Here is a 24,057-nt window from a genome sequence, read left to right as displayed (position 1 = left end):
ATCTAATTTAATCTATTCATTTTTTAATGACTAATAAAGATCTAATCTAAAAAATAGAAGTATATTCCTCATGTGTACTTGGAAAAAAGCTCGTCCAAAATGTCAATTCAGAAGAATTGTGTCATTCAGATTAAGATAGGGTTTGTTTTTCCACCCCCAGTATCTGATGAGGCAATGATCCTTTAAGTAAATGCGCTATCACAATTATATTTACGAGTAATAAATAACCCTGAAATGTTAAGGTGAATGTCGAGCATGACCAGGTTGTGTAATAAAGGAGTAATGGAGAAGGTGTTGTCCCATTAAAGAGTAGAATTGCAGAATCAAGTGAATGGAAAAATGTGAATCACTCCCATACTCTGTAAAACATCCCAGACATTTATCCTGATTCACAAGGGAGTAGTCTTTTCATTTAGGTCTGAAGTGAATATAATTTAATAGTGATAACTCAAACAAGGAAGTGACGGTCCCTGTCACTTAAAAAGAGAGTTTGTCCAGGTGAAACATTTGTCAAGACGTGGGGTTTTGCTTCCTCTGAGCAAGACGTGCCTGTAACTTCCTCATCTGTCAGAGGGAAACAGAAACAAAAGCAGATCAATAGCACATGAGTTCAATACAAATGTGTGTGTGACTAGTGAATAGTGAATCACGGCCTGACCTCTGCCAGATCCTCCTCCACCGCTGCCATCTGCTCGCTCTTTGTGCCCCTGGGATTCCTGTGTGTCTCGTGCATCCTCTCAACACACGCGTAGATCTGTTGATGCAGTTTCCGGAGCGATCTAGAGCCGAACGGGAGAACCATCAAATCTACAATCCAAAGACTCAGTATTTGGATGTTGAAGTTTGACCTGTGGCTTATGGTGCGTCCCAATACTCCCCCTCGCCCTCGTTTTGATCCCTCCCCCTAAATTTTGCTTTTCCGTGAGGGTAGTGGTGTCCCAATTCCTCTTTTCACCTAGGGGGAGTGGGCATAACGAGGTGAGGGGCTGAAAATAGCCCCTTCACATCGAGGGATTTCACATGCTGACTTCGCGAACGAGGGGTTATAAAAATTTCCCAGAATGCTTTTCGTCGTCATTTGCAGACTGAATAAAAAAAAAACCCATGGCGGACATTTCTTATTTTTTAGTGAATAAAATCAATATTTTGAGTTAGTTTCTGCATAAAAATGCGTTTTGATTACATTTCTAGCGAGAAATATATATTTTACTTTCATAATATTCACTCAGTGAATGTACATAATCACTCGCTTGCCCGTTGTTCGCGAAGATCGCGCTGGAGTAAAGGCTGTTAGGTTACGCCGTAGGCTACGTAGCCTACGCCGTAGGCTACGTAGCCTACGGCGTAGGTTACGTAGCCTACGGCGTAGGTTACGTAAGCTACGCCGTAGGCTCTGCGTCGATTTGACTCGCCGACCGAGGGCAAACAGGCAGACTCGTCTCAGATTGTGACCGAGGGAGCAAGCATTTTTTTGTGGGAAATAGAGAGAAATAATCCTGTGACTCGTCAGATTTGTTTTGGATGTTTCTGATATAATAGTTTTCAGAAACCACAAAGTAATCCAGCTGTTATCTGGGTAATTTACACACTTTCAGATAAAGCTGAAGTGAAGATAGCGGAGCTGATTTATGGTTCCGCGTTAAATCGACGCAGAGCCTACGCCGTAGGCTCTGCGTCGATTTAACGCGGACCCATAAACTCCGGAGCCGGCAGACAGAAATCTCTAAATTTTCGGAGAAAATTTCTTAACAGGCATAGCCTGTTAGATTTCATCTATTAAACCAACATCTTCCTAAATGATTTATTTCAGCCAGCGTAATTCTCAACAGAGCTGCAGGTTTCTCTCCCGGGGCTGACGGCGTGGGTCGACCCAGCGATCACGTCTGTCCCCCCGGCTGTGAGCTGCTGCTGCTCCCCGGGGGCGGCGGCTCTTCTCCTCTCCGAAAACGTCGAGTCAAATTTCTTAACAGGCGTTATTTGGATAAACTGAGCCCAGGTTGCGGATCTTAACGGTTACTTTTACGCCTGAAAAAATATTAAAACTTAATAAAGTGGCATATTAACAGCACTACAGCTGAAATTAAAACAGCTTTTGGCTCTTTTGGATCAGGTTAGGGATGAAAACGAGGGGTAGGAGGAGAATGGGACAGACCCCTGGACCAAGTGCCCTAGATTTCAAGTGCCCTAAAATCTCCCCCTTCTTTTTTAGGGGGTAGGGAAGAAAAGAAGGGCGAGTGGAGAAAAGTAGAGGGAGAATTGAGATTGGGCCTCAATGAGCTTCACACGGTACAACCCCAGATTGCTACTACAGTTTTAGGGTCTGGGTCTTTGTAGTTGGTGCTGATTGTTTCAGAGGAAACTCAACAGGATGGTTTATGGGGCTATCGGAAACTGTTTAACTGTTTTTCCAAAGACATTATTAGTCCAGGGGCCAGAGCCCAACATTTCACTTGTCAGCACCACTCAAGGTGACCAAACTTACTTATAATTTTTGAAAATATTCATGTCTATAGATGATATTCTGGTATGATAACCTTCCTGAGTGGCAGCTGGATCAGAGTTACCAGATCATGAAGTTCAGAAAATTACATTTTAGATGCTGTTGCATATCCTGCACCCCCTTTCTTCCTTCCTTCCTTCTTTCTTTCCTTCCATCTTCTCTCCCTTCCTTACTCCCTTCCCTACTTCCTTCCTTCTTTTCTCCTTTCTTCCTTCCTTCCTTCTTTCTTTCCTTCCATCTTTTCTCCCTTCCTTACTCCCTTTCCTACTTCTTTCCTTTTTTTCTCCTTTCTTCCTTACTTCCTTCTTTCCTTCCTTCCATCTTTCCTCCTTTCTTCCTTACTTCCTTCTTTACTTCCTTCCTTCTTTCCTTCCTTCCATCTTTTCTCCTTTCTTCCTTACTTCCTTTTTTCCTTCCTTCCATCTTTTCTCCCTTCCTTCTTTCCTTCTTTTCTCCTTTCTTCCTTCCTTCCTTCCTTCCTTCCTTCCTTCCTTCCTTCCTTCCTTCCTTCCTTCCTTCCTTCCTTCCTTCCTTCCTTCCTTCCTTCCTTCCTTCCTTCCTTCCTTCCTTCCTTCCTTCCTTCCTTCCTTCTTTCCTTCCATCTTTTCTCCCTTCCTTACTCCCTTTCCTACTTCCTTCCATCTTTTCTCCCTTCCTTACTCCCTTTCCTACTTCCTTCCATCTTTTCTCCCTTCCTTCTTTCCTTCTTTTCTCCTTTCTTCCTTACTTCCATCTTTCCTCCCATCTTTTCTCCCTCCACCCTCCCTTGACCCAAAGACAGCACAAGGGTTAAGAAGAACAAAGAGGTCTCCTTGTTCTGTCATCCTTGTTTCTCCACTAGGTGTCTCCAGAGTGACATCTCCATCAGCGTGACTCACAATTAGAAACCTTTTTGGAGAATGTTTTTACACCTAAGAATGTGATGATACAGTAGTACGATATAAACTAACACGAGCTGATTTTCTGGACTGAACTTCGTTGTGTTGGTCTGTCAGAGTTCCTCTTTACCTGTCCTGTTCAGCGTCTGTGGCCGACGGCCAACAACCACTTCTGTCCTCCGGCCCGGCCTCTGAATCTGCTTCCTGTAACACAACGAAGAGCTCGTAGTGTTTGTCTGGGAGCTCGTCCACATCAAGGATGACACAGCTGTTGCAACACAAAGCTGCAGGCTGCAGTCACGGTTTCTGCACAAAGCTGCTGCAGAACCACGGCCTCGTTGTGTTCAATTACTCAACATACATTTTTAGACTACATGCACTAATTCTGATGGATATTTGCAAAAATCATGAGTCTCTCTTCAGCTACATAGTTGGTTGTGCACAGTACTGGAGTTGAGGGGGGATGAGGGGGATGAGGGGGGATGGCATCCCCCCCTGAAATAAAAACAGTCAAAATCATCCCCCCTGTAAACTGCCATCCCCCCTTTCCATCCCTTATGTCATTTCATCAATGAATGTGGTTTTACTGCTATTTCAACATTTAGAGTCATCACCAGAAAAATAACACCAGAAAAATAACTTATTTGACAATTTTCACCTGTTTCTAGTAAATTTTATCTTCTCATTACAAGCAAAAAAATCTTGTTCCACTGGTAGATTTTTCTAATTATTTCAAGTGAAAATACTTGAAACAGGTGAAAATTGTCAAATAAGTTATTTTTCTGGTGTTATTTTTCTGGTGATGACTCTAAATGTTGAAATAGCAGTAAAACCACATTCATTGACGAAATGACATAAGGGATGGAAAGGGGGGATGGCAGTTTTAAAGTAAAGTAAAGTAAATTTTCAGTCATTACGAGAAAAATAACTTATTTGACAATTTTCACCTGTTTCAAGTAAATTTTCACCTGAAATAAGTAGAAAAATCTGCCAGTGGAACAAGATTTATCTTCTTATTACAAGCAAAAAAAAATCTTGTTCCACTGGCAGATTTTTCTACTTATTTTAAGTGAAAATCTACTTGAAACAGGTGAAAATTGTTGTTTTTTTCCAGTGGTGAGTCTTGTTTTAAGTGTAATGAGATTTTTTTTACTAAAATGAGACATTTTAACTAGAAATAAGACAAATATTCTTGTTAATATTTTGAGTTTTTGCAGTGATCCATTTTACTTATCCTGTGAAGGACAGAGTCATATTGATAAGTTCAGAAAACTGTTTTTTATTTTTGTGTTTTGATGTATTTGATGTAAGCCCAGTGGATATTTAAAGCTTACAGAAGGCTGCATTTAACTGCTGCTATGTCATTCCTGCAGTATTTCTGCAGGTGTTTTGGTCACTGCTATTATTTGTAATATATTATATTATTTGTAATCAGCACAAATTATCTGTCCCCATATGATAAAATCCACCATCCCCCCTGATTTCTTTTTTACAACTCGAGTACTGGTCGTGCATCTGAAGACTATCCACCTGCGTGTTTCTGGATGTGTCTGAGCAGCAAATCTGCAGCCGTGCATCCTCAGAAACACCAGTTCTGATTGTATTACTCCCTGGAAATCTGGTTCCCAGCATCTAACTGACTTATCTTGTGGCAATTTCACATTAATTTCTTTTTTTAGACACCTTTAAGCAGGGACACAAATGGTCCTCTACTGCCCCCTGGTGCTGGGCAGGTTGACAGGTGATTTATTTGACACCCACCTCTCTCTTTCTTTGTCTTTGGGGCCTCTTCTGTTTGAGCTTGAACGTTTTCTTCTCCTTGGTGTTTTCGGTTTGTGTGCTCTGCTTTGGAAGGGCCTCTTTGTTTCTATGGAAGAATCAAGTCAAAACAAGTTTTGTCATTGATTTTTATCATGAAAAATAGTTCCTGGGTAAAAAGGTTGCAATAGGGAAGTCTGTGTTTTAGGAATGGGCGATATTTTACCGTTCACGATAAACCGTCAAAAAAATTCCCCACGGTAAGAATTTGTCATCTAGCGGTAAAAATGATAAATTCCCGTTGATGACGTTTTTGTGTAAAACTGATTTATGGTTCTGTGTTAAATCCACGCACAACGTACGTGAAGGAAGGAAGGAAGGAAGGAAGGAAAGAAGGAAGGAAGGAAGGAAGGAAGGAAGGAAGGAAGGAAGGAAGGAAGGAAGGAAGGAAGGAAGGAAGGAAGGAAGGAAGGAAGGGAGGGAGGAAGGAAGGAAGGAAGGAAGGAAGGAAGGAAGGAAGGAAGGAAGGAAGGAAGGAAGGAAGGGAGGGAGGGAGGGAGGGAGGGAGGAAGGAAGGAAGGAAGGAAGGAAGGAAGGAAGGAAGGAAGGAAGGAAGGAAGGAAGGAAGGAAGGAAGGAAGGAAGGAAGGAAGGAAGGAAGGAAGGAAGGAAGGAAGGAAGGAAGGAAGGAAGGAAGGACGGAAGGAAGGAGGAAGGAAGGAAGGAAGGAAGGAAGGAAGGAAGGAAGGAAGGAAGGAAGGAAGGAAGGAAGGAAGGAAGGAAAGGGGAGAAGGAAGGGAGAAAACAAGGAAAGAAGGAAGGAAGGAAGGAAGGAAGGAAAGGGGAGAAGGAAGGGAGAAGAACAAGGAAAGAAGGAAGAAAGGGAGAAAAGAGGAAGGGAAGAAGGAAGGAGAGAGCAGGAAAAAAGAAGGAAGGAAGGAAATAAGCCTGAAAGAAAGAAAGAAAGAAAGAAAGAAAGAAAGAAAGAAAGAAAGAAAGAAAGAAAGAAAGAAAGAAAGAAAGAAAGAAAGAAAGAAAGAAAGAAAGAAAGAAAGAAAGAAAGAAAGAAAGAAAGAAAGAAAAAAGGATAAATTCCCGTTGATACGTTTTTGTGTAACAAACATGGCGGATCTGAGAGCGAGATAGATTTATAGTTACAAAGGTGGAGTTGAATTGGTATTTTCTTAGCGTCATTTTTTTCGTTATCGGGATAAATGCCAGAAATGATCGTGGTACATTTTTTAGTCCATACCTACTGTGTTTACACACTAGACACTTGTATTGACTGTTGTCGACGGCTCGTCTGGGCCAATTCAACACGGGATAGTCCTGATTTATGAATGCCATTGGAAAGGAATTGCACTATTAGTCAAATCAAATGTAATGATGGAAGCCCAGCGGCACAGACAATGATGTAATGTAACTGCAACTGGAAATGGGTTTATTTTCTCCTCTCCTGCAGAATAAAACAGCTTAACTCCCACTCGTCTTCTGGCCTCTTCCAGTGCTGCCTGTCAGGAATTATGGCTTTGGTACTTGTCTTTTTTTCCCCCCAAGAGAAGTAAATTGAAACTAAATGTTTAATTTTCATTGTTCTCCAGAGCCCCGAGCCTTCGGCGGAGACGGCGTGTGAGATTTTTCTCAGCTGGTGTCGTCTTTGGAGAAGGTCATTAGCGAAGTAAATAGCCTTTTCCTTGTCTGCTCTAGCAATAAGAAACATAAGAAACTCAGCTTCTCTTTCAGAGGACCGCACAGAAAATAACACTTCAGTTATATCAGGCAACAGAAAGGTGAAAATAACTTATACTTGTTACCTGAATACAACACACAATAAAAACATAAAGAAAAGCACAGCTAAAGGTCTCCAACTTTTGATATTTTCAAGGACAATGAAGATGTTAGATACGACGGAGTATTAGGGCCAAACTAAGACAAAAAAAAAAAAAATGGAAATTACGAGAATAAAGTCGTAATATTACGAGAATAAAGTCGTAATATTACAAAAATAAATTCGCAATATTAAATATATCATAAATATATAAATATAACTTCACAAGATGCTCAATATTCCTCATTTTCACACAGGGAGAAGACGGCTCTTCCTGTTAGAATTCTCATAAATTACCACTTTATTCTCATAAACTATATTCACATAATATTACGACTTTATCCTCGTAATGTTACGACTTTATTTTTGTAATATTACGACTTTATTCTCGTAATGTTACGACTTTATTCTCTTAATATTATGACTTTATTCTCTTAATGTTACGACTTTATTCTCGTAATATTACGACTTTATTCTCTTAATATTACGACTTTATTCTCGTAATATTACGACTTTATTCTCGTAATATTATGACTTTATTCTATTACGACTTTATTCTCTTAATATTATGACTTTATTCTCTTAATGTTACGACTTTATTCTCGTAATATTACGACTTTATTCTCGTAATGTTACGACTTTATTTTTGTAATATTACGACTTTATTCTATTACGACTTTATTCTCTTAATATTATGACTTTATTCTCTTAATGTTACGACTTTATTCTCGTAATATTACGACTTTATTCTCGTAATATTACGACTTTATTCTCGTAATATTACGACTTTATTCTCATAATATTACGACTTTATTCTCGTAATATTACGACTTTATTCTATTACGACTTTATTCTCATAATGTTACGACTTTATTCTCGTAATATTACCACTTTATTCTCGTAATGTTACGACTTTATTCTATTACGACTTTATTCTCATTATATTATGACTTTATTCTCGTAATTTCCAATTTTTTTTTTGTCTTAGTTTGGCCCTAATACTCCGTCGTAGTTAGACATACAACGCTTAGAAAAAAGAGGTATGTTTTGAGTTTATGTCTTATGAAGTATACTTAAATAAATTATAGGTGTACCAGCAGCACGGTGGCTCAAAAAAAGGGTCTGTATTCGACAAAGGGATGAGAATACAGCCCAAAAAATCATGGGCTTGGAGAGAAACCGCTGTATTAAAAAGAAAACAGATCACAAAGGACATTTCTCACCCTGGACACTCTCTGTTTGCACCGTTGCCCTCAGGTCGACGGTACAGAGCCATAAAAACAAGAATAACCCGATTTTGTGACAGTTTTTATCCTACAGCTGTAAACTCAATCTACTCAAAAACAAACTAACTGATATGAGGGATTGTGTGCATGTGTAGGTTATTTTTATTTATGTATTGGTGTTAATCAGTTATTTGATTTATTTTAGTGTTGTGTGAAAGTGTTTTATGGTATTTTTATGGTTTGTTTTTAGCACTGACTGATGGCGCTTTTATTTTCGTTGTTATATAACAATTTGAAGTATATTCCTTGTGTGTACTTGGAAAAAAGCTCTTCCAAAATGTCAATTCAGAAGAATTGTGTCATTGTGTAAGATATAAATCAAAGACACAACAAATCCACCACCTTTCTCTTGAGTAATAGTCCCTCACTCTCATGTTCCTCTCGTTCTCAGGTATAAGCATTATTCTCACTGTGTGTCACAAATGCACCCATCAGTTCTCTGTCCTCAGTCTCTCGTTCATCACTGATCCGCCCACAACTGCAGAGCCATCTGATTATTTCTGCAGATGACTCTGGAAGTCTGAGGTGTCCAGCGTGAAGAGGAGTGGTGCGAGTACGGTTCCCTGTGGTGCTCCAGAGCTGCTGTTCACCTGGTCAGACCCACAACCGCTCAGTCTCAACACTCAGTCTCACCATAACTCAGCCTTTAACTGTGGTCGGTTTGTCAGGTAGTCAGTAACACAGGTGATTGTGGAGTCGTCCACGTGTGTCCTCTTCATATAAATAAATAAACTTGAACTCCTCTGGGAGTTCAGTGATGCTGCTTTGACACGATTGTCCATGAAAAGGTGTGAAAGCTTCTCCGTCCATAGCTTCTAATTACCCCCCCCCCCATCATCAGGGGTATGACCTGTGCAAAATCTCCTTTTATCATCTCAAAAACATCTCCAAACTCCGCCTCACTTTAACCCTGTCAGATGCAGAGAAGCTCGTCCACGCATTCATCTCCTCAAGACTGGACTACTGTAACTTTTCACTACACTGTAAGAAAAAAAAAACGCTATTTTTACGGAAAAAAACTGGCAGCTGTGGTTTCCAGAATAATACTATAAAAGATACAGCGGATAAACACATTACAGAACAACCTGTAAATTTTACAAGTTTAAACTGTAATCCTTTACAAAATAACATTATACAATTTACGTACAAAACTGGTAAATTCAACATCCATTTTCAGCCAAATTAGCATGACTATGCCTTCATTTAAGCTATTTTCTCCTGTACAATTTACGTGCAGCCATTGCTTATTTTACATCTAATCCCATTAAATTTCACTGGAAAACATCAGAATAAAGGTATTATTAATCGGTAAAAGCCTCATTATAAGACAGTAATTTGACTGAATTTTTCCGCCTATTGAAAGATTGTGTGTTGTGTAATATATTTTGTAGTATTAATAGTGTTTTGTTGTGAAATAAAGATCCTCATACTATCATTGAATTCTTTGAGTATTGTCTTCATTAAATGAGTTATTACCAGTTAGACAGACAAAGTCTGACACAATGTCAACAAAGATTTTCATCCGTAACATTTACGGTCCTTCACCGTTGCTATTTCACAGTTTTTTACGGTCATTTCTACGGGTTTTTCTTACAGTGTGGGATCACTGGCAAGAACATCCAGAAACTGCAATACATTCAAAACAGCGCTGCCAGGATCCTGATGAGAGTCCGGAAATATGAGCACACGACACCCACCTCACTGCACTGGCTCCCTGTCTCAACCCGGATTGAATACAAAGTCCTACTCCTCACCCATAAATGCATAAATGGACATGCACCTCCGTACCTACCAGAACTCATTACTCCCCAAACCTGTACCCGCACCCTCAAATCTACGAACTGCTCGCTCCTCCGGACCATGGGCGACTGGGCCTTTTGTTTTTATTCAGGAAGGAGTTTTTGAGTTGAGTTTTATGACTTATTATTGTTAGTTTTAACTATGTACTGGCTCTGTGGCACTCGGAGATTCTTGGATGAAGAGTGCCTTACAAATAGAATGCATTATCAGGGATGTAGGCTCTTGAATAGAGCTCTAATAACAGGCCTAATCCTCTTTAGCCCAAACAACAGCGTCCATGGCTTCCATTTAAAAACAAATACAGTAAATGAATAAAAATGTGATGTGACAGTTTTCTCTTTTGCCTCGGTCCTTTTTCTATGAACGTTGGTTCAGAGAAGATGCCAGCTACTTAGACCCTTTTGATGATATCATATATTGTAATACTGAGATAAATGGTCTTAGAAATAGTCTTAGAAATGTTGCACTGAAACTATTCTGAAATAACCTCTAGACACTCTGTTCTGCAGACGGATGAACTTCCACCCTGTTTATTTCTGAGACTCTTCCTTTCTAAGATTATCTTTTAATAGCTGGACGTGTCACTGACCTGTTGCCAATTAACCTAATTATTTGTAAAATATCCCTACAAGTGTTTGTTTCTACTAGCACGTGTTTGATGCGACTGAAAAACCACCATTATTGAGATGTATTTCTGTCTTAAAATTCAAATTGAGCAACATTTTTTACTGAAAAATTTTAAATGTCTCTCTCTCAACATTTGATATGTTTTTTTCTATTTTCTATTATTTATAAAATGTAGCTTCATGAGTTTTGCAAACTTGGTTTATATTTCCATTTAAATACTGTATGTACTGTATGATATATACATTGTCTCAAGTTTGTTAGACGTTTACTGGCTCGTAAGCTTTTCCTCTTCTGCTCCAACTCTTAAAAATAAATCTTCCACCCTCACCTTTGGTTTCCTGCGTTGGTTCTGAGCGTGACTGAGCTCTGAGCTTTGACTGTAGATTTTAAATCACACGGCCGCGTGGCTGCTGCCCCCAGAAGAGTGTTTCTCCTCTCTGACTGGTGTTTCACCCCAGAATCTTAAAGCAGTTATCTGGTTTATCTGGTGTCGTGCTGGTTTTACACTGTCAGGGTTTTCTGGCCCGATGGTGTAAAAACAGACGCTTTGCACTTAACACACTTTACACCTGTGAAGGTGCATTAAAATCATCCATCCATCATCCATCCATCCATCCATCCATCCATCCATCCATCCATCCATCCATCCATCCATCCATCCATCCATCCATCCATCCATCCATCCATCCATCCATCATCCATCCATCCATCATCCATCATCCATCCATCCATCCATCCATCCATCCATCCATCCATCCATCCATCCATCCATCCATCATCCATCATCCATCATCCATCCATCCATCCATCCATCCATCCATCCATCCATCCATCATCCATCATCCATCATCCATCCATCCATCCATCCATCCATCATCCATCCATCCATCCATCCATCCATCCATCCATCCATCCATCCATCCATCCATCATCCATCCATCCATCCATCCATCCATCCATCCATCCATCCATCCATCCATCCATCCATGCATCCATCCATCCATCCATCCATCCATCCATCCATCCATCCATCATCCATCCATCCATCCATCCATCCATCCATCCATCCATCCATCCATCCATCCATCATCCATCCATCCATCATCCATCCATCCATCCATCCATCCATCCATCCATCCATCCATCCATCCATCCATCCATCCATCCATCATCCATCATCCATCCATCCATCCATCCATCATCCATCCATCCATCCATCCATCCATCCATCCATCCATCCATCCATCCATCCATCCATCCATCCATCCATCCATCCATTCATCCAGTTAAATATTAAACTAAACATAGATTAAGGACGTGCAGCAGAGAAACAGGTTTTGCTGAAATCTCCAGAGATCATCATGAATGCCTCGGAGTGTTGCGTTTGTTGCCTAGCAACCATGTGCTTAAGACGCAGCTGAACTCTGTTCGTCAGAAATTCTGGTCCAATAAAGTTCTGGATCTAAGGCCACGTTTCCACATAGCCGGGTATTTACAAAAAGGGATATTTCCCCCTCTACGTTTTTAAAAATCTCTTCATTTACACGAACCCACATAAATACGCTGTTAAGGTGCTATGAGCATCCAAACCTACAGGGGGCAGTGTAACGAGAAGATAAAGTCATGCTAGCCAATCAGAATCCTGGAAAAAAACATCAACAAATGACAGAGTAACTTCCAGTTACTTCCAAGATGAACGAGAGTCTTTCGTTTGGAGTGACAGAGAAGTGGAGTTACTTTTAAGTGTGACTTTAGAATATAAAACAGGTAAAATATAAGAAAATATTGACGGTGGCCAAACAAATTGTAAACACAGGTCGCACACATGACGCTGCACTGCAAAAACTCAAAATCTTACCAGGAATATTTGTCTTATTTCTAGTTAAAATGTCTCATTTTTAGTCAAAAAGAGTCATCACCAGATAAATAACTTGTTATTTGACAATTTTCCCCTGTTTCAAGTAAATTTTCACTTTTTTCCAGTGATGAGTCTTGTTTTAAGTGTAAATGAGACAAATATTCATGTTAAGATTTTGAGTTTTTGCAGTGTGGTGACGTTTCTGTGGCATAATGTGACGTTCTGAAGCCTAATTATCCGTTTCTCTCCGTTTACAAGCAAAAGTGAAGACAGAGTTTTTGCAAATCTCCACTTTGGCCGGAGTTTTCAGAAATGATAGTTTTTGGCGACTTTGAGCTTCGTTTTCGTGTAAACGAACGGCCAAAATGCATGAAAACACCACCGTTTTTGCTCCGTGTAAACGGGAACTGAGTTGCAGAGGTGCTCCTTCACAGTAATACCATCTCTTTTTATAAAGTGCTGCAAGACTCTCCTGCCTCACTTCTGCAGGTCAAACACTAACCAAGGTTTGTGCATTTAGAAATGAAACTGTTATTTTTGTTTGAGCACATTTTTCTTACCTCTTGGCGATGCGAGGCACTTGTGACTTTGGTTTTTTGTCACCACGAGCTACTGAGTTTAGTTCAGCTTGGTCCAGTTGCATCAAGCTGTCCTTGAGCTCCTTGAATCTCTGCAAGGCGTCGTCGTCCACCGACTCGTCCTGCTCCTCTGCGCTGGAGCCTGTCAGGTCTGACAGCTGCAGCTTCTCCACCACTGGAAATGAACAGCCATGACAGTAACGCGAGCGTTGAGGCAACAATGATGGTGCAGTTGAATGATTACGGTTTGAAATGATCAGCATTTAAATTAAAAGGCAAAACATCAAGGAAGAAAATTTACGGAAGCGTATTGCATTCAATTGAGAAAAAAGCGGCGGTCTTTGAACTCATTGGCAAGATTGATAACACCCTGGAGAAGTTGAAAGCTCGGCTTGGCGGGAAGTGATCACAAATTCGTCTGATTGGAGTGCCATTGATGAACCAAAGACTGAAGGCAGACTGAAAATGACTGGGCTGCCTGTTTTTCAATATAATTGTTGATTCTATAATCTGCCCTTGACAGAGCGGTCTTGGCAGGCCGCTCCGGTCACAATCTTCCTGGTGGAATGTAAACAAGATGACTCTGCCCCCACTACTAACCCTCCCCCTCTCCCACGAACACCTGCGGATCCCTGTCTCAGAACTGTACGAGCCGCCTGATAACATCAAGGACATTTGGCTGAGAGCAGCTCTGGGCGAAGGTTCACGGACTAATCGCGTCACAGACACTTACTGAAAAACACACACACTTCCCTCAACTTCAACGCCTTCCTTGGCTCCTCCCTCTTATCAGCCCCTCCCCCAACAGTCTCCAGGTTTCGAGCGCCACGACGGCAATACGCTTCCGTAAAAATGTAACCTCTGTTGAATTATTTCAATAAATGCCTAGAAGTATCTTTAACCCAACGGTGAGAGGATTACATTACATCAACAGTAATACAAGATGTAAATGAAGGATGTGCTTCATCTCCACTGCTGTTAGACGTACTCGGAGCCAATTATAGTAAATAAATTGAGTTTTGTGTGCAGACGGGGGCCCTGCCTTTGTTACCGTCCCTGCAGCAGGAAATGAATCATGTGATTGAGGCGTCTGGCTCTGCTCATTGTGCAGCAGCAGCCTCTCCTGAGGAGTTCTGTCTCAGGCTTCTCCCAGCGGTTACGTCCAGGCCAGAGCTTATCGATCATTTTGATCTGGCTAAAAATATTACAAAGCTGGAGCAGCGAAGGGTCGGGGGGGGGGAATCATCCGGGTGGCACGAGCCGTCTCCAAGGGAACAGAAGTCACGCCGGTGGAGTGGGAAAAGGGTGAAGGGGCTATTTCTGTTTCCAGTCCTGTCTTCAGTACTCGAGTTGTAAAAAAAAAATCAGGGGGGATGGTGGATTTTATCATATGGGGACAGATAATTTGTGCTGATTACAAATAATATAATATATTACAAATAATAGCAGTGACCAAAACACCTGCAGAAATACTGCAGGAATGACATAGCAGCAGTTAAATGCAGCCTTCTGTAAGCTTTAACCCTTGTCTTAGGGTCAAGGAAGGAGGAAGAGAAGAAGGGAGGAAGGGAGAAAAGAAGGATGGAAGGAAGGGAGAAAATAAGGAAGGGAGGATGGGAGAAAAGGAAGGGAGAAAAGAAGGAAGGGAGGAAAGAAGGAAGGAAGGAAGGAAGGAAGAAAAGAGGAAGGGAAGAAGGAAGGAAGGAAGGAAGGAAGGAAGGAAGGAAGGAAGGAAGGAAGGAAGGAAGGAAGGAAGGAAGGAAGGAAGGAAGGAAGGAAGAAAAGAGGAAGGGAAGAAGGAAGGAGAGAGCAGGAGGAAAGAAGGAAGGAAGGCAGGAAGGAAGGAAGGAAGGAAGGAAAGAAGGAAGGAAGGGAGAAAATAGGAAGGGAGAAAAGAGGAAGGGAAGAAGGAAGGAGAGAGCAGGAGGAAAGAAGGAAGGAAGGCAGGAAGGGAGGAGGGAAGGAAGGAAGGAAGGAAGAAAAGAGGAAGGGAAGAAGGAAGGAGAGAGCAGGAAGGAAGGAAGGAATGAAGTAAGGAAGGAAGGAAGAAAAGAGGAAGGGAAGAAGGAAGGAGGGAGCAGGAGGAAAGGAGGAAGGAAGGAAGGAAGTAAGGAAGGAAGGAAGGAAGGAAGGAAGGAAGGAAGGAAGGAAGGAAGGAAGGAAGGAAGGAAGGAAGGAAGGAAGGAAGGAAGGAAGGAAGGAAGGAAGGAAGGAAGGAAGGAAGGAAGGAAGGAAGGAAAGAGAATTAGGTCATTTTGACCCAAAGACAGCACAAGGGTTAAATATCCACTGGGCTTACATCAAATACATCAAAACACAACAATTAAAAACAGCTTTCTGAACTTATCAATATGACTCTGAGAATATTTGTCTTATTTCTAGTTAAAATGTCTCATTTTAGTAAAAAGATTTCATTACACTTAAACAAGACTGATGGCAGTTTTACAGGGGGGATGATTTGGACCGTTTTTATTTCAGGGGGTGATGCCGTCCCCCCTCATCCCCCCTCATCCCCCCTCAACTCCAGTACTGCCCGTCTTTGACAGAAAAAGAGCAGATGGCGGGGGAGCGTGAGCTGCTGCTCAAAGTTAAGGTGCCTTTGATTCACCTGGGGAAGTCTTTCCCGCTCTTTCCCGCTCGGCCAGAGCGTTCCTGAGGAACCGCAGGATGGCCGGGAGCCCCTGGTGCCGGGTTTCTCGAGGAGGGAACCGGAGGGGACAGTCCCTCAGGCTCAGGCCTCGCAGGGTAATTACATTTCCTGCAAAACGAGGGGGGAAATGATTAATTGTTTGCAAGAAGCTTATAATTTCAAAAGACTAAGACGTATCCTCATTAATTAGCAGCAGCTGCAATCTCCTAATTATTGATATTAATATACATGACAGCGACGGTGCAGCAGCAGCGATAACAGCAGGGGAGAAAGCCCGTTTTCAATCAAATCAAAGGTATAATTCTGCATTTGATGCTATAAAATGGAGACTGGACTCACCCAGCTCTGGCGGGAGCTCTGAGATAGGATTCCCCTCCAGCAGCAGCGTTTCCAGAGACCTGCAAGATCAAAATCATAGATCATAAGCTGATTGGAAGGGCAATGTCATTACCAAGAAGCACGATCCGTCCCGACCTCCACGGTGTAAAACTGAGTGAAATAAATCAAAGTTATATAACCGGAGAAGCTCAGGTTTATTTTGATTCAAGGCCAGACTTTGTATATTTATTTTAAGAATTCCAACTTACTCCTCAAAAAGAGATGCTTGTCAAGAAATGTCCATAACCTGCAGAGTTAGTACCTCGGTTCATCCTTCTGATTTTTGTGTAAAAACATAATAAAGAGCATTTGATACGAAGAAAATACAACCTCAGACAAACAACAGTATTTGGGTTTTCCTCATTTCAGGCTCAGAGATCTGCTGCAACAGGCCCACCTGATTTCAGTTACGGAACCTCCGATATTTATCTTGCCTGGCTCAGTTAGGGCCAGTCCCAATCCCCCCCTAGTTCTACTTTTCAGTCCTACCCCTAAATTTTGCGCGTTCCTGTGAGGGTAGTGGTGTCCCAATTCCTCTTTGAATGTAGGGGGAGTGCGGAAAACGAGGGTGAGTGGTTATGAATTTGGCCCTACAGAGCAGAGAGTGTTTTCAGATTATGACTAGTTGACCTAGGGACAAAAAGATTTCCCAGAATGCTTTTCGTCATCATTTGCAGACTGAATCGGAAAAAAAAACATGGCGGACATTTCTTATTTTTTAGTGAATAAAATAAATATGTTGAGTTAGTTTCTGCATAAAAATTTGTTTTGATTACATTTCTAGCGAGAAATATATATTGTACTTTCATAATATTCACTCAGTGAATGTACATAATCACTCGTTTTCCCCGTTGTTGCGAAGTCTTTTTCAAACCTCGCCAGAATAAAGGCTGATTTATGGTCCCGCGTTACACCAAGACAGCGCCTATGGCATAGGTTACGTAGGCTACGCCGTAGGCTCTGCGCCGATTTAACGCAGAACCATAAATCAGCTCCGGTGCCGGCAGGCAGAAATCCTGAAATTTTCGGAGCAAATTTCTTAACAGGCGTAGCTACAACTGTTAGATTTCATCTATTAAACCAACATTTATCTTCCTAAATGATTTATTTCAGCCAGCGGTAATTCTCCACAGAGCTGCAGGTTTCTCCCCGGGACGACGGCGCAGGTTGACCCGGCAATCACGTCTGTACTCTGGGGTGGTGCTGAAAGTAGGAGTAGGGGGAGTATTGGGACAGGCCCCTGGGAAGATTTCAAGTGCCCTAAAATCTGTTCCTTCTTTTTTAGGGGTGTGAAGAAAAGAAGGGCGAGTGAAAGAAAGTAGGGGGTGTATTGGGATTGGGCCTTTATGCTAACCAATGATAACTGATTTGACTTTGCATTCTTTGCATTCATTTGGATCAAATCTGTTCAATCATCTGAGTTTCAGACGTCGCTACAGCAACAGGTGTTGGCAGATGTTGTGTTGTCGTGGTAGAGTTGGTTCTTTAGTTTTGGTGTTTTCTGTTAGGATCTGTGTTTTCGGTTCCCTGTTGGTGTTTTTTGACTCTTGTCTCGTTTTCTTGCCTCTGATCTCATCTGTTTCTGTTGTCTTCACTTCCTGTTTCACTTTGGAGGTCTACCAATGTCCTGTTTGTTTCCTTGGCTTATCTCCTCGATTGTTTGCACATGTGTCTCCTCAGCCCTGACTTTATCTTGTCTTGTCTTTCTTTTCCTCCCTGCTGGGCTGTTTTTCAACCTCTGTGTTCCTACCCGTCTGTTTGCTTTTCCACTTTCTTGGTTTTTTCATTTTTTTCCCCCTGTTTTCTAGTAAAGACCTTTTTGTTTTTGAGTCTAAGCAGTACTTTTCTCCCGTGTTTAGCTCCACCCCATCATCTAATGGCGCTTTTACACTAGTACCTACTCAGCGCGACTTGCCACGCCCCCAATTTGCGCTTTTACACTACGGGTGGAGGCGTGCCGAGTAGATACTTTTTCTGTATCTATTCTGCCGAGGTTCTAAGCGGCTGTGTCGGTTGCATCTGACGTCACCACAATTCACGCCACCGATTGGTCGGGGAGCGGGGCCGTCAGACGTTTGAATCAGGAAGCGGGAGTCAGCGCGAGAGCATCTTGCAGCTTCTTGTTCATTTTTTCATGTTTCTGATCCAACTCTGAGGTGCAGATGTTCATAAACCTGGTGCTGAGGAGAGAATTAAAAAGGGATCTAGACGGGCGATAAGGAACGACCAGATCTACCAGGAGCTCTGTCACTTCTCAGCCGCTCGCGGCTCCAGCTGACTTTTCAGCAGTGCAGAGACAAACAAACAAAAAAAAGCGTTGCCGCTTGAAGCTTCTCTCTTTCATTTTTTTACTTGATATCAAACACAAGCCACAGATCCAGCAGCACATCTATCATCTCCTCCAGGTTCTACATCTTTAGTGTTGTTGTCTTCTACGTTTAGATACACAATCAAATACGTCACAGCAGCTTCTCCAACCTCCTACTTCTGATCTGGGTGTCTAAACACAAACAAGGACAAGGCGAGTCGAGTCGCGCTGAGTAGATACTAGTTTACTCCCCATCATCTAAAACAAGTTTGGCTGCTGGATACCTGGCCCCACATTCGACTGTAAAACAAGGGTTCATGGGCGAGTCAGTGACCGAGAGATGCCGCGGTTTTGTTGCTGCAAAGCCGCCTCAAACCATGGCTACACCACCACCGTGCTTGACAAGGCTATGAGACGTTCTGTTGAGAGTTTTTTTTTTTTTTTTTGTATGATTTATTTATGAAACTTATACAAATGTACAATACACAAGAGGCAGTTTTATCCCCAATCCCCACCCCCACCCTCCCGTATAAGTAAAAACGAAAACGAAATTAACACAATTCTGTTGAGAATTAATACGGTCTGATCTGTTTAGTGCCTCCCAAATTATTTATTTATCTTTCATTTCATTTTATTTATTTATATTTAATAAGTAATGCCACAAAAATTATCTTACATAACTATCATTAGTTATGTAATAAAGTTTTTGTTACATAATTTATCTTCATGGATTATTAAAATATGAATTTTTAAATTGAATATGACGTTGATAATCTGATGATCTATTTACTACAGTCACATGATTTAAAAACATAGGACAAAAAAGAAGGAGTAGTAATGTTTGCACTAGATACCTGTCGGCTCCAGGAGCTGAGAGCAATAACCTCCAACCCTCCAGGGGAAAAACAAGCTGGAGGATAAATAAAATTCATGAGCTGCATAATAACCTGACCTGTGAGAGCCAATTTGTGGCGGCAGCAGCGTAATGATGTTCCTCCTGAGGTCCAGCCAGCGCAGCCGGGGCAGGCCGGGGAACAGGGAATCTGGGACCACGGAGATCTGGTTTCCCTCCAGGCACAAAAACTGAACATGGCAATAAGTTGCAATGATTATATTATATGTACTGCTCTGCTGTGCAGAAACTGTGCTTTATTTATTCATTTATTTATTTCTGCTTGCAGCTGTCATGACTTAAATAGTCCAGGGGCCAAAATTTCACTTGTCAGAACCAGTCAAGGTGACAAAATGTACTTATGATTTTTGGAAAGATCCATGTCTGTATGATATTTTGGTATGATAACCTTCCTGAGTGGCAGCTGGATCATAGTTATCAGCAGTACTCGAGTTGTAAAAAGAAATCAGGGGGGATGGTGGATTTTATCATATGGGGACAGATAATTTGTGCTGATTACAAATAATATAATATATTACAAATAATAGCAGTGACCAAAACACCTGCAGAAATACTGCAAGAATGACATAGCAGCAGTTAAATGCAGCCTTCTGTAAGCTTTAAATATCAACTGGGCTTACATCAAATACATCAAAACACAACAATAAAAAACAGTTTTCTGAACTTATCAATATGACTCTGTCCTTCACAGGATAAGTAACATGGATCACTGCGAAAACTCACAATCTTAACAAGAATATTTGTCTTATTTCTAGTTAAAATGTCTCATTTTAGTAAAAAAAATCTCATTACACTTAAAACAAGATTCATCACTGGAAAAAACAACAATTTTCACCTGTTTCAAGTAGATTTTCACTTGAAATAAGTAGAAAAATCTGCCGGTGGAAAAAGATTTTTTTGCTTGTAATGAGAAGATAAATCTTGTTCCACTGGCAGATTTTTCTACTTATTTCAAGTGAAAATTTACTTGAAACAGGTGAAAATTGTCAAATAAGTTATTTTTCTGGTGTTATTTTTCTGGTGATGACTCTAAATGTTGAAATAGCAGTAAAACCACATTCATTGATGAAATGACATAAGGGATGGAAAGGAGGGATGGCAGTTTTACAGGGGGGATGATTTGGACCGTTTTTATTTCAGTGGGGGATGCCATCCCCCCTCATCCCCCCTCAACTCCAGTACTGTACACATGAGTCTAAACCAGGATATGCAGCAGCATCTAAAGTGTAATTTTCTGAAGGGGGTTTTAACTTCATGAGCTGATAACTATGATCCAGCTGCCACTCAGGAACGGTTATCGTACCAAAATATCATCTACAGAGATGGATGTTTTCAAAAATTATAAGTAAGTTTTGTCACCTTGAGTGGAACTGACATCTGGACTAAAACTTACCGTCAGGGTGCTGTTCTGCAGGACGGTGTCGGGGACGTGTGTGAGGTTGGATCTCTTCAGGTACAGCATCTCTGCAGGATCATGGTACGAGGGGAAAACACGCGGCTTCCCGGGGGACGACGGTCCACTCTGTGGTTCGGCTTCCAGTGAGTCAAAGGATAGAGTTTAAAATCCTACTGCTGGTTTACAAAGCACTGAATGAAGCAGTGTTGAGAGCATGCATGCTGAGCTGTCTTGGATGATGGTGGAGGATCAACTTGCATGTAGCCTTATTCTGTTTTTTAAAAACATCTCTTACGCAAACCTGGCTTCTTACTTATGCAGCTGTTACCAACAAATAATAGACACAGCAATGATACCAGACTGGCCCTAGGTAATCACTTTTCTCTGCCTAGGCCCAGAACCAATGCATTAAAAAAAAAACAGTAATGTATAGAGCAGTCACACACTGGAACCATCTCCCCCCATGTATAGTTGCAATAATCAAGGTGTCAAATTTTAAAAGGAGACTGAAGCAGCTGTGGTTCAGAAGGAAGTTATGATCAGTCCTAGGTATACATTGTGATTATGTTGCAAATTGTAAGTATATTATAAATTTAATGAGTGCAACTGCTGATTTGAAAAAGCTGCAACTATTAGCTATTGTTGAAAAGCTGCAGTTGAATGGATGTTGGGATGGTTCCATATGTAAAACCTTGTGGTTTTGTTGTTGCAACTATTTTTGTTCATAAGTGGATACAGATCTGGTGATAGTAGCAAATATTGTTACTTAAGATGTTGATGTTTTTGGTTGGTTATTTAATCTTTTTATTTTGTTTTGTTTTAACTTATTATTTTAGGAATTCTGGTGAATGTTTTCACCCTTTTTGAGTTGTGATTATTGTAATCTTTTGTATGTCTATGTGTGGACCCCAGGAAGAATAGTCTTCACATGGTGAAGACTGATGGGGATCCTTTTAAATAAACAAATAAACAAATAAATAAACAAATGGTCTTGGACAAAAAATACGTATGCTGGATCTGTTAGTTCCCTATGAAGCTCCCAGACCCCTGAGGTTCATCTGGATCTGGTTTGTTGTGGTTCCAGAACCAGAACCAAGCAAGGTGAGGCAGCGTTCAGTTATTCTGCTCCTCACCGGTGGAACAAACTTCCTGTAGACCTGAGGTCTGCTGCAACTGTAGATCCTTTAAATCAGGATAAAACATTACTGTTTACACTGCAAAAACTCAAAAAAAATCTTAACAAGAATATTTGTCTCATTTCTAGTGGAACAAGATTTTTTTGCTTGTAATAAGAAGATAAATCTTGTTCCACTGGCAGATTTTTCTACTTATTTCAAGTGAAAATTTACTTGAAACAGGTGAAAATTGTCAAATAAGTTATTTTTTCTGGTAATGACTCTTGTTTTAAGTGTAATGAGATTTTTTTATATTTTTAGAAATAAGACAAATATTCCTGGTAAGATTTTGAGTTTTTGCAGTGTACTCAAGCGTATTAAACACTTACCTGCTGGACTCTACTGCCCTTATTTTAAACAACTTGTGCTTTTTTATTATTTTACCTTCTTTTCTCATAATTTTATTTCATTTTATTTCTTATTTACTGTCTAATTATGCCTTGCCGCTTTTAATGTCAATGTAAAGCACATTTAATTACCTTGTGTTGAATTGTGCTACATAAATAAACTTGCCTTGCCTTGCCTGTGGTTCCCCATCACCGGCACCGAGGACCAGCTGCTTTTCCTCCTCTTTATCCGAAGAAAACATCCCAAAAGTTACTTGGACACAAATAAATAAAACAAAATTAAAGCAAACTCTTTAACCACCGCGTCCCGGCCGGAAGATGCCGTGCTGTAACCATGGCAACGGGATCAACATCAACCAAGTTATGCGCTTATAAAAGACACAAGACACACAGCAGCCACAAGGTTCTTTATTCTTTATTAAATAATGTGGTTTATAAACGTTTCATAAAATCTGACATAGTTTAAAACATTTCCAAACATCATATATATGTTATATATTGTATAAGTGCTAAGCCCCGCCCCCAGCGTCCGCTAGGCCACGCCCACTCGCCTTGTAATGAGATGGAGAAATAATTTAAGGTTTATTTGTGTTAGTGGTGGTTTTAGGACTAGTAAACTCGAAACAGTCTCATTAAGGTCTCCACCTTGTCCCTCACACAGCCTAGTTTTACGTGTTAATATGCAAATTAATCTGCCTTTTAACGAGGCGACGTCGACCACAGTCACTGGCAGCAGCAACTGTTGGAAATAAAGTTAGTCCCAGTGCTGACACAACACTTCCGGTTGATAGTTTCGAAATAAAAGTATGATTTTTTTAAACATCGCTTCATAAAATGATTTATTCATAAATACCTACTGCTCAAAGATAATGAATCACACATCATGAATGGAAATCTTGACTCATGTATATCTCATAATTTGCTTAAAAAATACTGTTAAAACTCAGATAATGAAACAGCACACTTGATGTCATTTATTTATTTTATTTTAAGCAGAAGTTTAAGCAGAAATGATATATAATAACTATCATTATTGTAGGAATGGAAATGTTTAAAGACACAAATATTCCTTTGGGAGGTTCCCTCGGTGAAATAGACATCTCCATCTCACACACACAACACTGTCATTTACAAATCAAACACCCCAAAAGCCAAACACCCATATGAAGATAAAAAGATAAGAAAATTAAAAATAAAGATAAAATTAAAAAGTAAAAAGTAAAAGGTAAAAAGGTAAAAAAAATAAGAACAATAATAATTATAATATAAGTAAAATTCAAATTATAATAACAACAATGACAATAATAATAATAATAATAAAAATAAAAATAATAAAATAATAATAATAATAATCATAATAATCATAATAATAATCATAATAATCATAATAATCATAATAATATTATTATTATTAAGTCAGCACAACAAATAAGGGAAAAAATACGTTTTATAAAACTGATGCAAGGAGGCAAATTAAGCCAAACAATTAAATGCATAACTGAATGGCTTTGAAACTTCAACAAATGACTTAAATGTGATGCAAAAGCCAACAAGAAACGTTAAAAACAATTTATCTTTGTCAGTTTTGGAGTGTTTCTGCATCTTGGAGGATTGTGTCATATGCCCTGTGGCATTCATTAGTGCGTTGCAGGCTTTAACAATTGATCTAGCTTCTCTAAACCGTAAATTATTCAAATGATAAAAATCAGTCAAGCATATTTTAGACCCTACAGGTGATCTCCATTGATTTTAGCTTATTATTATTTTTTTAAACCTTT

General features: G+C 40.3%; 1 protein-coding gene across 1 annotated transcript; it reads right to left on the bottom strand.

Annotated features, from left to right (window-relative positions):
• Positions 1-422: 422 nt before the first annotated feature.
• On the bottom strand, positions 423-22,469 carry LOC133464110 (leucine-rich repeat-containing protein 27-like). The gene is made up of 10 exons (XM_061746096.1): positions 22,451-22,469; positions 20,755-20,894; positions 19,401-19,531; positions 16,102-16,160; positions 15,717-15,870; positions 13,095-13,295; positions 5,140-5,245; positions 3,509-3,669; positions 659-779; positions 423-564 (listed from the first exon to the last, which is right to left on the bottom strand). The coding sequence occupies exons 1-10, from the start codon at positions 22,467-22,469 to the stop codon at positions 511-513; spliced, it is 1,146 nt and encodes a 381-aa protein (XP_061602080.1). The 3' UTR covers positions 423-510.
• Positions 22,470-24,057: the final 1,588 nt, after the last annotated feature.

The sequence above is a fragment of the Cololabis saira genome, chromosome 17, assembly GCF_033807715.1.
Source record: "Cololabis saira isolate AMF1-May2022 chromosome 17, fColSai1.1, whole genome shotgun sequence".
NCBI classification, from domain to species: Eukaryota; Metazoa; Chordata; class Actinopteri; order Beloniformes; family Belonidae; genus Cololabis; species Cololabis saira.
This window is presented reverse-complemented; position numbering and strand designations above follow the sequence as displayed.